Raw genomic sequence first — 14,819 nt, 5'->3', positions numbered from 1 at the left:
CAAATCAACTCCTGTGCTTGATCCTCATCACCTCCCTGTTCCGTGGTGACCAGGAATTGAGATGTTGTCGCCATCTATCCAGCTATCAGGAACTGAAAAGGAGAAACAGGTTTCATTAGTTAGATCGGCAACCTGGACCTTTTTAATGTTTTTTAATTTTTTAAACCCTTTGTCAATTTATTACTTTGACGTTTTATTTTGATCCGCAAGTTATGCTTCCTCCTGACCTTAATTAGTTTTGGAAATTCCTGTTTAACGTTGAGTCCAGCCACATTTCAGGCAGCAGCCTTCCGGGTTTCTTGCTGCTGGGGAATGAGAAACTGACTAGGGGTCTGACTGCAAACAGGCAAACGGCAAGAGCAATGGGAAATTCTGCAAATGCCTGCTGGCCTGTGTCCACTGGAACCGATTTGATTTGATTTATTGTCGTCATGTGTAACTACATACAGTGAGAAGGCTTGTTTTGTGAGCATTACAGGCAGATCATAGCAAACAAGGACATACAGATCACAGGGTGCTTAGACAGAGTGAGGCACACAGGGTAACGGCTGCACAACAAGGGGCAAGGTTAACATCAGACTTGAAATTAGAGAGGTCTGTTTAGCAGCCTGGCAGGAAATAAGCTGTTCTTGAATCTGTTGGTGTGTGGGTTTAAGCTTCTGTATTTTTCTGACTGATGGAAGAGGATGCAGATCATAGCTCTATCTCCCCCTCCACAGATACTCCCTGATCTGACAAGGAGTTCTGAATTTTTCTGTTTATGTTTCAGATTTGTAGCAGCTGCAATATTTTGCTCTTCCGTTATGCTGGGCATATAAAAGAGTGTTTGGATGTGGAGATGTTGAGTTAACAGAGTCCATTTGGTGAATAGAATGAGCACATTATTACAGGTGAGCTGGTTAATGCTTATTTATTGGAAGTTAAAAATCACACAACACCAGGTTTACTGGCCCCTCCACGTCATACTTATTGGATGGCTTTTTTTTGCAATTTTCGAATTTGGAAGTGAAACCAGAGATCATGCTCCAATAGAATACTGTTAATTCAACATATTCTCATCTATGCACAGGATTATGATTCTGTATTTATATGGGTGAGGCAGAATTTGATGTTCAAGTTGTTTGGATATTGTTTCTGTCTGGATATTGCATAAGACCAGGTTCAAAGTAACACAACTGGTTGTATATATGGTAAAAACAATGACTGCAGATGCTGAAAATCAAATACTGGATTAGTGGTGCTGGAAGAGCACAGCAGTTCAGGCAGCATCCAACGAGCAGCGATTTCGCTGCTCGTTGGATGCTGCCTGAACTGCTGTGCTCTTCCAGCACCACTAATCCAGTGGTTGCATATATGAGCAACCAAGTTGTGTGTAATTGTCAGACTAAGCACTGGTTGTAAAATACTTAAAACTGAGTTTTTGATAGGATTTAGGAATAAAGGCAAAAAAGCAAAGAGATTTTCTTCAACTTTACATAAACAATTCCATCCCACCGTGACTACAGTATCCAATCTGGACTCACAAAGGATGTGGGAAGGGTTGGAGACAGCGAGTGGTGAGTGGGGGTTCCAGCAATGGTAATAGAATAGCAGAGATTGTGATTCCATTCCTGGGCCCTGCGGAGTTGAGCTGGCTAGACCACAAATTCAGGATTTCTGTGCTAATCAGACAGTTTATCATCAAAACACCCGCAGAATTGGGAATTCCATTTCTGACATTACAACAGTGACTAAACTTCAAAGGTGCTTAATCAGTGCTGAGGTACTTTGGGATGGTCCCGGGATGTGACGGGCACTGTATAAATGCACATCTTTTTGTTGCAGGGGACTTATTTTTTGCATTATGTCAACAGTGAAAACAGGTTCAAATATATTATTGGGAATGAACAGAGCAGCAAAGTAGGGAGTCCCTCCTTGCCCCCATTAAAACAGGATAGGGAGGAGTTTTGCCCAGATCACTGAGGTACCCCCTGGTAAATATCAGCTGTTCCTCAAAAGGCCCCACTTTGTGTTCAGTACTGGTCTCCCTCCTATCGGAAAGATGCTGTGAAACTTGAAAAGGTTCTGAAAAGATTTACGAGGATGTTGCCAGGGCTGGAGGGTTTGAGCTACAGGGAGAGGCTGAACAGGCTGGGGCTGTTTTCCCCGAAGCGTCAGAGGCTGAGGGGTGACCTTATAGAGGTTTACAAAATCATGAGGGGCACGGATAGGGTAAATGGACAAGGCCGTTTCCCTGAGGTGGGGGAGTCCAGAACGAGAGGGCATAGGTTTAAGTGAAAGGGGAAAGATATAAAAGGGACCAAAGGGGTAACATTTTCACACAGAGGGTGGTACGTGTATGGAATGAACTGCCAGAGGAAGTGGAGGAGGTAGGTACAATGACAACATTGAAAAGGCATCTGGATGGGTATATGAATAGGAAGGGTTTGGAGGGATACGGACCAAGTGCTGACAAATGGGACTAAATTAATTTAGGATATCTGGTCAGCATGGATGAGTTGGACCGAAGGGTCTGCTACCATGCATATACAGCTCTATGACAATCAATATGAGTACTATGTGTCCCTGGCATGTTTTCTGGCATGTCTGTGTGTCATTAGTATGTTTTGCTTCCCCCCACCCCCCCACCCCCTTTCAGTTCAAGCCTGAACACCTCCCTTTCCTGTCTGACTTCCAGAGTTGAGGTTTTGAAGGGACTGTGCAGAGCAGTTACTCAGAATCCTCCCTCAGGCGAATCATCGCTCAACATTGACTTCACAAACTCAGCTGCCGCCCGCCCCCCTCTCCCCAGTGCACGGCTGGAGCAGCAGCCCTGATGGATATATAAGGATGCACTCAGCCAGGAGATCAAGTGGGATTTCACTGCAGCGTGCCCGTGCATCAGGGAAGGAATTAATGTGAACTAAAGCTGCAGTGGTCTCAAGGATGGAAGCAGGTAGCTGACCAAGTGCCGATCCCTGCAAAATCGAATTCCCTCTGGGAACAGTTTTCCAGGGAAGCTCTGTGCAGTTTGCAAACAGGAGTCCCCCCTCCCCTCTGGATATGGAGAGTTTGACTGGGATCTGGGGCATCAACGCCTCGGCAGGATTTGGCACAGCGAATATCTCGGAAGCTGGGGATGTCGAATTGCTAGACAAGAACACCGTGATGCACATTTTACCCTCGGTCTACGGGGTCCTGTGCATTGTCGGGGTCGGGGCGAACTGCCTGGTCATCTACACTCTGCTGGCTTGCAAAGCCAAAGGGGTCTCAGACATCTACGTGCTGAGCTTGGCCATTGCAGACCTGCTGTTCCTCCTGGGGATGCCTTTCACCATCCACCAGCTGGTCAGGGACCGGCACTGGGTGTTCGGCCAGTTCATGTGCAAGGCCATAACTGTGTTAGATGTCACCAACCAATTCACCACAGTGGGCATTGTCACCGTGCTGTGTGTGGACAGGTAAGTGCATTGGAAAGAGGGTGGGGAGGTGTGGGGTGGGGTGGGTGAAGGAGGAGACATTTCAATGAGAATTCATCCTCCCCTTCTCCAACACACACACACACATCCATCCACCCCCCCACCTCCCCCCCAAGATAAAAACAAAACTTTCAAGACTGTTGAGTGTTTGCTAAAGTTTTTGGAGAGAAAGTGTTTAGAGAGAAAGTTTTGTTTTTATCTTGGAGGTGATTGGGAAGGGGCCACCTCCTACTTTAGTTAATACTGGAGTGAGAGGAATGGGAGGTGTCTTTTCTCTAGGATGGGGGATTCCGAGACAAGGGGGCACATTTCTAAGGTGAGAGGAGAGAGAATTTTTAAAAAAAGACAAGGGGCAATTATTTACACAGAGGATGTGGAATGAACGTCCCGAGGAAGTGGTGGAACTGGGTACAATTACAATGTTAATAGACACTTGGATAAGTACATGAATAAGAAAGGTTTGGAGGGGTGTGGACCAGGAGCAAGCGGGTGGGACTGGGTTAGTTTGGGATTATGGTCGGCATGGACTGGTTGGACTGAGGAGGCAGTGTGGTGGCTCAGTGGTTAGCACTGCTGCCTCACAGCACCAGCGTCCCAGGTTCGATTCCAGCCTCGGGCAACTGTCTGTGTGGAGTTTGCACATTCTCCCCGTGTCTGCATGGGTTTCCTCCGGGTGCTCCTGTTTCCTCCCACAGTCCAAAGATGTGCAGGTTAGGTGAATTGGCCATGCTAAATTGCCCATAGCGTTAGGTGCATTAGTCAGAGGAAAATGGAACTGGGTGGGTTACTCTTCGGAGGGTTGGTGTGGACTTGTTGGGCTGAAGGGCCTGTTTCTACACTGTAGGAAATCTAATCTAATCTGTTTCCATGCTGTGTGACTCTATGTTGTGAAACTTGAATGGGTTCAGAAAAGATTTACAAGGGCATTGCTGGGGTTGGAGGATTTGAGCTACAGGGAGAGGCTGAATAGACTGGGGTTGTTTTCCCTGGAGCGTTGAACACTGAGGAGTGACTTTACAGAGGTTTATAAAATTATGGGGGTGAATGGATAGGTGAACAGCCATGGTCTTTTTTCCCCTGGGGTGGGGGAGTCCAAAACTAGAGGTTTAAGGTAGGACAAAAAAGATTTAAAAGGGACCTAAGGGACTATTTTTTCACACAGAGGGTGGTGTGTGTATGGAATGAGCTGCCAGAGGAAGTGGTGGAGGCTGGTACAATTACAGCATTTAAAAGGCATCTGGATGGGTATATGGATAGGAAAGGGTTAGAGGGATAAGGTCTAGGTGCTGGCAAATGGGACTAGATTGGGTTGGGATATCTGGTCGGCATGGACAAGTTGGACCGAAGGGTCTGTTGCTGTGCTGAACATCTCTATGACTCTATGACTCCAACTATTCCAAATCAAAAAGAAATTGACATTAACTGCACAGACTGGAACTGATCATTTACCAACAATACCCTGGCCCCCCACAGTCCGAGAAGATTGATATTCATTGTTGGTTTTATTTTGAAGAGGTATTATTCTGAGTAATTAACTAAATGCCATCTACATCTGCATGGAACCATGCTTTTGGGATGAGGTTGATAAAAACAAAACAGAAATCAGAGGAGCAGAGAATAAAAGAGATTGCTTATTCGCTCTCTGCTGTGAATCTGTGTAATCAGAGATTTTTCTTTCACCAGGAACAAATGGTGTGAAAACTGAAAGAACTGTGAATGCTAGAAATCAGAAACGAAAAAATAAATTGCTGGCAAAGCTTAGTAGGTTTGGCAGCATCGGTGGAGAGAAATCAGAGTTGAACGTTTCAGGTCCTGTTCTGAGGAAGGGTCACTGGACCTGAAACGTAAACTCTAGATTTCTCTCCGCAGAGAAATTGTGCGAATATTTTCAGCACCGGGTCTGTAATGTAGAAAACACGATCAGGAACACAGTACTGCTGAGAGAAGCAGGTGAAGGGTGGGCCCCGAAACAGGTAGTCCGTGTCACTGAATGAGTAAATGAAGGATTTATTTATTGTCACCTGCATTTAACAGTGGGCAAAAAGTGAGGACCGCAGATGCTGGAACCAGAGTTTAGATCAGAGCGGTGCTGGAAAAGCACAGCAGGTCAGGCAGCATCCGAAGAGCAGGAAAATCGATGTTTTGGGCAAAGGCCCTTCGTCAGGAATAGAGGCAGGAAGCCTCCAGGGTGGGGAGATAAATGGGCTGTGAACAACACAGTAAAATACAGTGAAAAGCTTCAACAATTGCCCACAAGTCGAAGCTCTCAATCGGTGGAAGGCCAATTTTGATGGTATTAGGCAAGAACTTTCAAAAATTGATGGACGCAGATATTTGCTGGTAAAAGGATGATTGGAAAATGAGATAACGAAAGTCCAGAGACAGTATATTCCTGTCAGGGTGAAAGAAAAGGCTGGTAGGTATAGGGAATGCTGGATGACTAAAGAAATTGAGATTTTGGTCAAGAAAAAGAAGGAAGCATATGTCAGGTATAGACAGGATAGATCGAGTGAATCCTTAGAGTATAAAGGCAGTAGGAGTATACTTAAGTGGGAAATCAGGAGGGCAAAAAGAGGACATGAAATAGCTTTGGCAAATAGGGTTAAGGAGAATCCAAAGTGATTCTACAAATACATTAAGGACAAAAGAATAATTAGGGAAGGAATAGGGCACCTTAAAGATCAGCAAGGCCGCTTATTTGTGGCACTACAGCAGATAGGGTAGATCCTGAACAACCAATTAGTATCAGTATTTACTGTGGAAACAGACATGGAAGATATAGAATGCAGGGTAATAAATAGCAACATCTTGAAAAGTGTCCATATTACAGAGGAGGAGGAGGTGCTGGATGTCTTAAAACACATAAAGGTGAATAAGTCCCATAGGACATGAACAGGTGCACCCTAGAACTCTGTGGGAAGCTATGGAAGTGATTGCTGGGCCCCTTGCTGAGATATTTGGATCATGGATAGCAATGGGTGAGGGTGCTAAAAGACTGGAGGTTGGCTAACGTGGTGCAATTATTTAAGAAATGTGGTAAGGACAAGCCAGGGAGCTATAGACCAGTGAGCCTGATGTCAGTGGTGGGCAAGTTGTTGGAGAGAATCCTGAGGGACAGGATTTACGTGCATTTGTAAAGGCAAGGACTGATTAGGGATCATCAACATGGCTTTGAGCGTGGGAAATCATGTCTCACGAACTTGATTGAGTTTTTTGAAGAAGTAATGAAGATTGATGAGGGCAGACCAGTAGATGTGATCTATATGGACTTCAGTAAGGCATTTGACAACGTTCCCCGTGGGAGACTGGTTAACAAGGTTAGAACTCATGGAATACAGGGAGAACTAGCCATTTGGATACAGAACTGGCTCAAAGGTAGAAGACAGAGGGTGGTGGTGGAGGGTTGTTTTTCAGACTGGAGGCCTGTGACCAGTGGAGTGTTGCAAGATCTGGTTCTGGGTCCACTGTTTTTCAACATTTATATAAATGATTTGGATGTGAACATAGGAGATCTGGTTCATAAGTTTGCAGATGACACTAAAATTGGAGGTGCAGAGGACCGTGAGGGAGGTTACCTCAGAGTACAATGGGACCTTGATCAGATGGGCCAATGGGCTGAGGAGTGGCAGAAAAGATTTACAAGGATGTTGCCAGGATTGGAGGGTTTGAGCTATCGGGAGAGGCTGAATAGGCTGGGGCTGTTTTCCCTGGAGGGTCGGAGGCTGAGGGGAGACCTTATAAAGGCGTATAAAATCATGAAGGGCAAGGATAAGATAAATAGACAAGGACTTTTCCCTGGGGCGGGGTGGGGGGGGGTGGGGGTTTGGGGAGAATTATAACATTTAAAAGCCATCTGGATGAGTATAAGAATAGAATGGGTTTAGAGGGATATGGGGCAGCATTTTTACACAGTGAGCGGTTCCTGAGAAGGTGGTGGATGTGGGTACAATTGCAACATTTAAAAGACATTTGGATAAGCACATGACTAGGAAAGGTTTGGAGAGATGTGGGCCAGGTGAAGGCAGGTGGAACTAGTTTAGTTTGGGAACATGGTCAGCATGGACTGGATGGGCCGAAGGGTCTGTTTCTGTGCTGTAGGACTCTATGACCCTGTGACTGTCAGTGAGGCAGGTAAGGAGGAGTGTCAGCCTCTGCTATAGTCTAGCAGGTGTGAGGTTCTCTCATCCTGTCAGGACTTTGGCTTGGAAGTACAAATTGACCAGAATGGTGTGTTAAAAGCCATTCAGAGGGAGTGGGGGTAGCAGAAAGGACTGTGATTGGATAGTGAGGGGAGGCATCTGCTCCACGTCTGTTATATCCATATCTTTTATCATATGGAATACCTCAGTTTGATCTCCCCTCATTCTTCCAAGTTCCAGAGGGTATAGGCCTAAACTGTTCAATCTCTCTTCATACGACAAACCTCTCAACTCTGGGATCAATCTAGTGAAGGAATGATAAGGAAAGATATGATCAGGAAATATCAATGAATATGGCTGATTTTAAACTATGTATAAACTGAAGAAATCAGATTGGCAGGGAGATGTCTGAGTAAGGAATTCTGGAATGCTTTTCTGATGCTTGCTTCTAACAGTCGGTTGTCGAACTGACCAGAGGACTGGTTATATCAAACTTGATATTGTGGGATGTGACTAGATCAATTCACAGCTTCAGAGTTAAGCCTGCTTTCTTAGGAAGCAGCAACTCTAATGACTTGAATTCTACATCCAGTTTGAATGGGAAAAGGTTGGGGTTAAGACCAGTATCTTAAGCCTAAGTAAGGGTATGGAAGCTGAGCTAACTGAAGTGAACTGACTTTCTTCACCAGAGATGGGGATGTGGTGGCTGAAATTTGAGGGATATTTCAGAATAAGTATACTCGTAGCATAAATAAAAATTCTAAAGGAAGGAGCCAGAATCTGTGATTGACTAAAGAAGTTGGGGGAGGCATTAAACTTAAGGAAAAAGGAAATAATTGTGCAAAAGTTGAGTGACAGATTAGATCGAGTCATGGAGATGTACAGCACAGAAACAGACCCTTCATCCAACTCATCCATGCTGACCAGATATCCTAAATTAATCTAGTCCCATTTGCCAGCACTTGGCCCATATTCCTGTAAACCCTTCCTATTCATCTACCCATCCAGATGCCTTTTAAATGCTGTTGAGTAGTCATAAAACAGCAGAGAATGGCTAAAAGAGTAATGAAGAGGCAAGACTTGAAGTATGTGAGGGTGCTAGGTGGAAACGGAAAAATGGATAGCAAGGAAAATCACAAGTTCTCTGGAGAGTGAGAATGGGCAGTTGATAGTAGATAATAAGCAAATAGTGGATATGTTAAACAAATATTTTGTTTGTCTTCACTATACAGAATGCAAAAAAGCATTCTAGTAAATGAGAAGGTGGAAGAAAAGAGGAATTTAGCAAAAACATGAGGAGAAGATATGGATTAAATTGATGGAGTTGTGAGCTGACAAGTCCCCAGGTCCAGATGGATTTCATCCAAGGGTCTTAACAAGGCTGCTAAAGAGATAAATAGATACATTGGTGTTGATTTGCCAAAATCCCTTAGATTCAGGCATAGTTCCATTGAACTGGAAAGTAGCAATGCACCCCTCTATTCAATAAGGAAGAGAGGTAGGAAACAGAAAATTATCAGTCTTGGGGATAGTGTTAGAATCAATCATCAAAGTTGCACACTTAGTAAACTTAGGAAAGAATTATCAAAGGGAAACTATGTTTCACCAATTTATTAGAAGTCAGTGAAGGAGTAATATGTGCTGTAGACAAAGAAGAACAAACGATGTACTATACTTGGGTTTCTAGAAGGCACTTGATAGCATAACATCAAAGGTTATTGTGGAAAATAATATTTCATGATGTAGTGGAGAGGTATATAGTGTAGAAGGCATAAGAAGGTGCAGGTGGATATACAGGGGAACCTCGATTATCTGAATACCAATTATCTAAAAATCAGATAATCCGAAGGAGATCTCGAGGTCCCGACAGAAACATTACATCAAAGACGTGTGTCCAACACTGATCGTGTCTTTTGTTTACAGTGATTAAAAGTGCCGCCGAGAACAGTCCTGGACTGATGGGAGCACAGACACCGTCTCTAAATGACTGACCTCCCACCACCCTCTCTCTCTCTCTCTTCTCACACTTTCCCTGGAGATCTACACAGTCGTGCACAAAATCCCCACCTTCCCTAGATAATCTTTCCAACATTGCTCTGTACAGGGCAGAGGTGTGTGTGTGTGTGCGTGTGTGTGTGTGTGTGTGTGTGTGTGTGTGTGTGTGTGTGTGTGTGTGTGTGTGTGTGTGTGTGCGCGCGCGTGCGTGTGTGCCTATTTTGGAGACTCACCCCACAAAAGGCAGTAGCAGCAACAGCAATCTTGTTGGTGTCCAGTCCGTCTGCCCCGGAGAGGGGGCAGGGCTAGATCGGGGTGGGGGTGGGGGGTGGGGTGGATGATGGTTGCGCAGATTATGGGGGGATGGGGGACAGTGTAGAGGAGCGCTGTTAGGGGTGGATGGGGGGGGGGGGGGGGGGGCGGGCCGGGGGGGCAGAGTTGGTCAGGAGTTCGAGGGGGCCGGGGGAGGTGTTCGAGTGGATTTTGGGGGGCTGGTGTTGTATGGGGTTTGGGGGCGGGAGGGGGAGTGGTGTTGGATGGGGTTTGGGGGCGGGAGAGGGGTGGTGTTGGTTGGGGTTTGCGGGCAGGTGGGAATGGTGTTGGATGGGTTTGGGGGCCGGAGGGGGCAGTGTTGGATGGTGTTTGGGGGCAAGAGGGGGTGGTGTTGGATGATGTGTGGGGGCAGGAGGGGGACGGTGTTGGATAGGGTTGGGGGGAGGTGGTGGTGTTGGATGGGGTTGGGGGGAGGGGGGTGGTGTTGGATAGGGTTGGGGGGAGGTGGTGGTGTTGGATAGGGTTGGGGGGAGGTGGTGGTGTTGGATAGGGTTGGGGGGAGGTGGTGGTGTTGGATGGGGTTGGGGGGAGGGGGGTGGTGTTGGATGCACTTTGGGGCGGGAGGGGGGTGGTGTTGGATGCACTTTGGGGCGGGAGGGGTGTGGTGTTGGTTGGGGTTTGGGGGCGGGAGGGGGCTGGTGTTGGATGTGGTTTTGGTGGTGGGAGGGGGGTGGTGTTGGCTGGGGTTTGGGGGCGGGTGGGGGGGTGGTGTTGGCTGGGGTTTGGAGCGGGAGGGGGCTGGTGTTGGATGTGGTTTTGGTGGTGGGAGGGGGGTGGTGTTGGCTGGGGTTTGGGGGCGGGTGGGGGGGTGGTGTTGGCTGGGGTTTGGAGCGGGAGGGAGGTGGTGTTCAATGGGGTTTGGGGGCGGGAGGGGGCTGGTGTTGGATGTGGTTTTGGTGGTGGGAGGGAGGTGGTGTTGGCTGGGGTTTAAGATCATAAGACCATAAGACGTAGGAGTGGAAGTAAGGCCATTCGGCCCATCGAGTCCACTCCGTCATTCAATTATGGCTGATGGGCATTTCAACTCTACTTACCCGCATTCTCCCCGTAGCCCTTACTTCCTTGTGTCATCAAGAATTTATCAATCTCTGCCTTGAAGACATTTAGCGTCCCGGCCTCCACTGCACTCTGCGGCAACGAATTCCACAGACCCACCACTCTCTGGCTGAAGAAATGTCTCCACATTTCTGTTCTGAATTTACCCCCTCTAATTCTAAGGCTGTGTCCACGGGTTCTAGTCTCCTCGCCTAACGGAAACAATTTCCTAGCGTCCACTCTCTCCAAGCCATGTATTATCTTGTAAGTTTCTATTAGATCTCCCCTTAACCTTCTGAACTCCAATGAATACAATCCCAGGATCCTCAGCTGTTCCTCATATGTTAGACCTACCATTCCAGGGATCATCCGTGTAAATCCATTTGGGGCGGGGGGGGGCGGTGTTGGATGGGGTTTGGGGCAGGAGGGGGGTGGTGTTGGATGGGGTTTGGGGCAGGAGGGGGGTGGTGTTGGATGGGGTTTGGGGCGGTAGGGGGGTGGTGTTGGATGGGGCTTGGAGGCGGGAGGGGGTGGTGTTGGATGGGGTTTGGGGGCAGGAGGGGGCTTGTGTTGGATGGGGTATGTGAGCAGGAGGGGGTGGTGTTGGAGGGGGTTTGGGGGCGGGAGGGGGATGCGGTGTTGGATGAGGTTTGGGGGCGGGAGGGGGCTGCTATTGGATGGGGTTCGGGGGTGGGAGGGGTGGTGTTGGAATGGTTTTGGGGGCGGGAGGGGTGTGGTGTTGGATAGGGTTTCGGGGCGGGGGTGCGGTGAAGAATGGGATTTGAGGGCGGGGGGGTGGTGATGGATGGGGTTTGGGGGCGGTGTTGGATGGGGTTTGGGGGCGGGAGGGGGGTGGTGATGGATGGGGTTTGGGGGCGGTGTTGGATGGGGTTTGGGGGCGGGAGGGGGGTGGTGATGGATGGGGTTTGGGGGCGGGAGGGGGATGGTGTTGGATGGGATTTGGGGGCGGGAGGGGGATGGTGTTGGATGGGGTTTGGTGGCAGGGGGGAGTTGGTGTTGGTTGGGGTTTGGGGGGTGGGCGGTAGGTGGTGTTGATTGGGGTTTAGGGGGTGTGCGGTGGGTGGTGATGGATGGGGTTTGGGGGTTGGGCGGTGGGCGGTGATGGATGGGGTTTGGGGGTGGGCAGTGGGTGGTGTTGGTTTGGGCGGTGGGCAGTGATGGATGGGATTTGGGGGGTGGGCGGTGGACGGTGATGAATGTGGTTTGGGGGTGGCGGTGGGCAGTGTTGTTTGGGGTTTGGAGGTGGGCGGTGGACGGTGATGAATGTGATTTGGAGGGTGGGTGGTGGGCGGTGATGGATGGGGTTTGGGGATGGGCGGTGGGTGGTGTTTGGGGTTGGGGGGTGGGCGGTGGGCGGTGATGGATGGGGTTTGGGGGGTGGATGGTGGGGCGGTGTTGGTTGGGGTTTGGGGGTGGGCGATGGGCACTGATGGATGGGGTTTGGGGGGTGGGCGGTGGGTGGTGATGGATGGGGTTTGGGGGGTGGATGGTGGGCGGTGTTGGTTGGGGTTTGGGGGTGGGCGATGGGCACTGATGGATGCGGTTTGGGGGTGGGTGGTGGGTGGTGTTTGGGGTTGGGGGGTGGGCGGTGGGCGGTGATGGATGGGGTTTGGGGGGTGGGCGGTGGGCGGTGATGGATGGGGTTTAGGGGTGGGCGGTGGGTGGTGTTGGGGGCGAGTGAGGGCTCACGTGTTGTGCTGCTGCCTAGTCTCCTGAATGGGGAGCAGACTTAACAGACAACTCCGAGTGTCAGAGGAAAGGCATTTAATCAATTAACGAAATAATCAATTGTCCGAACGAAATAGTTGCAGCCCACCTTGTTTGGATAATTGAGGTTCCCCTGCAGATAGTTTGGGTGACTGGGGACAAATTGAGAAGTTGGAGTATAACGTGGGAAAATGTGAATGTGAACAGGAAAGGTTTGGAGGGATATGGGCCAGGAGCAGGCAGGTATGGCTGGCTTAGTTTGGGATTACGTTCAGCATGGACTGGTTAGACCGAAGGTTCAGTTTCTGTGCTGGATGACCGTACGACTTGAGTGAAGCATATAAGATCCTCAATGGCCATGATTGGGTGGATAAGGAAAGGATGCTTGTTCTTGTGGGGGAGTCCCGGGGGCACTTTTTATAATGATCAGTCAAGAGAGGGGTGAGAAATACTTCCTCCGGGAGGGTTGAGCAACTTTGGAAATCACTGCTTTTGATGTGGTGGAGCTGGGATCATTGAACGGTTTTAAGTGAGAAGTGGAGAGATTCTTGGTTGGCAGTAGAATTGTGGCTTATGGAGAATGGACAGGAGTGTTTTCAAACAAAAATGGAAACAAGTGTGATCCTATTAATTGGGAACAGGCTGCCGGGACTGTATTATCCACTTCCACTGCTATTTTCTTTATGAGATTCCCAAGTTGTTTATTTCCACAAGAACCTTATGGAGGGTGGGAGGACAGCGAGAATATTGTCTTTGCCTCATCAGCATTTTCCGTTTTTTTGACTTGCTACTGAGTAATGATTGTCGCTGTATACTAATCAAACCTTTTTTACAGCGATTTCACTACACTGTTGTATTTTGAGAGCTGATATTTCAATAATTTACAAAAGAAATGTACAGCATGGAAACAGACCCTTCAGTGCAACCCATCCATGCTGACCAGATATCCCAACCCAACCTAGTCCCACCTGCCAGCACCCGGCCCATATCCCTCCAAACCCTTCCTCTTCATATACCCATCCACATGGCTTTTAAATGTTGCAATTTGTACCAGCCTCCACCACCCTCATTCCATACACATACCACCCTCTGCATGAAAAAGTTGCCCTTTAAGTCTCTTTTATATCTTTCCCCACTCACCCTAAACCTATGCCCTCTAGTTCTGGACTTCCCCACCCTCGGGAAAAAACTTTGCCTATTTATCCTATCCATGCCCCTCATAATTTTGTAAACCTCTATAAGGTCACCCCTCCGACCCCTCCAGGGAAAACAGCCCCAGCCTGGTCAGCCTCTCCCTGTAGCTCAAATCTTCCAACCCTGGCAACATCCTTGTAAATCTTTTCTGAACCCTTTCAAGTTTCACAATATCTTTCTGATAGGAAGGAGATCAGAATTGCACACATTATTCCAACAGCGGCCTAACCAATGTCCTGTACAGCCACAACATGACCTCCCAACTCTGACCGATAAAGGAAAGCATACCAAACACCTTCTTCACTATCCTATCTCCCTGTGACTCCACTGTCAAGGAGCTATGAACCTGCACTCCAAGATCTCTTTGTTCAGCAACACTCCCTAGGACCATACCATTAAGTGTATAAGTTCTGCTAAGATTTACTTTCCCAAAATGCAGCACCTCGCATTTATCTGAATTAAATTCCATCTGCCACTTCTCAGCCCATTGGCCCATCTGGTCCAGATCCTGTTGTAATCCGAGGTAACCTTCTTCACTGACCACTACACCTCCAATTTTGGTGCCCTTTTAATTCACAGGGAGTCCTTGGGACAAGCCAGTATTTTTCAGGGATAATGTAAGGAAAGGGGCATAGATGCAATAAATATATCAACTGAACTGACAGGCCATTCAAACATTGAAGGTGTTACCAGAATTGCAAAGTGTTTTAAATCTCCAATAGCCCTTCTGAATCTAGAAATGTAACACTTTCTTCTTTTATAGCAGTGAAAGGAGGGCTGACCGCCCATTGTATCTGAGAAAGAGTTACTCAGCCTATTCCCATTTTCTGGCTTTTGTAGCCTGTGATCTTAGAACACTTCAAGTGTATTTCAAGTGCATATTAGATTTTCAGTACTTCCCATCTTTAAGGCAATGATTTCCAAGGCTCCACCACAC

At 48.0% G+C, this 14,819-nt stretch overlaps 1 protein-coding gene across 1 annotated transcript in view; it reads left to right on the top strand.

The window, feature by feature from the left end:
- The first annotated feature begins 2,880 nt into the window (after window positions 1–2,880).
- mchr2b (melanin concentrating hormone receptor 2b) overlaps window positions 2,881–14,819 on the top strand; it is a 44,279-nt gene continuing 32,340 nt past the window's right edge. Inside the window, exon 1 of the mRNA XM_072590211.1 lies at window positions 2,881–3,440. Coding sequence (XP_072446312.1) covers window positions 3,043–3,440 — 398 coding nt within the window. The 5' untranslated portion in view covers window positions 2,881–3,042. The remainder of the gene's footprint in view (window positions 3,441–14,819) is intronic.

The sequence above is a fragment of the Chiloscyllium punctatum genome, chromosome 20 (genome assembly GCF_047496795.1).
Source record: "Chiloscyllium punctatum isolate Juve2018m chromosome 20, sChiPun1.3, whole genome shotgun sequence".
Classification (NCBI taxonomy): domain Eukaryota; kingdom Metazoa; phylum Chordata; class Chondrichthyes; order Orectolobiformes; family Hemiscylliidae; genus Chiloscyllium; species Chiloscyllium punctatum.
The sequence above is the reverse complement of the archived record's forward strand: the minus strand, read 5'-3'. Positions and strand labels throughout refer to the sequence as shown.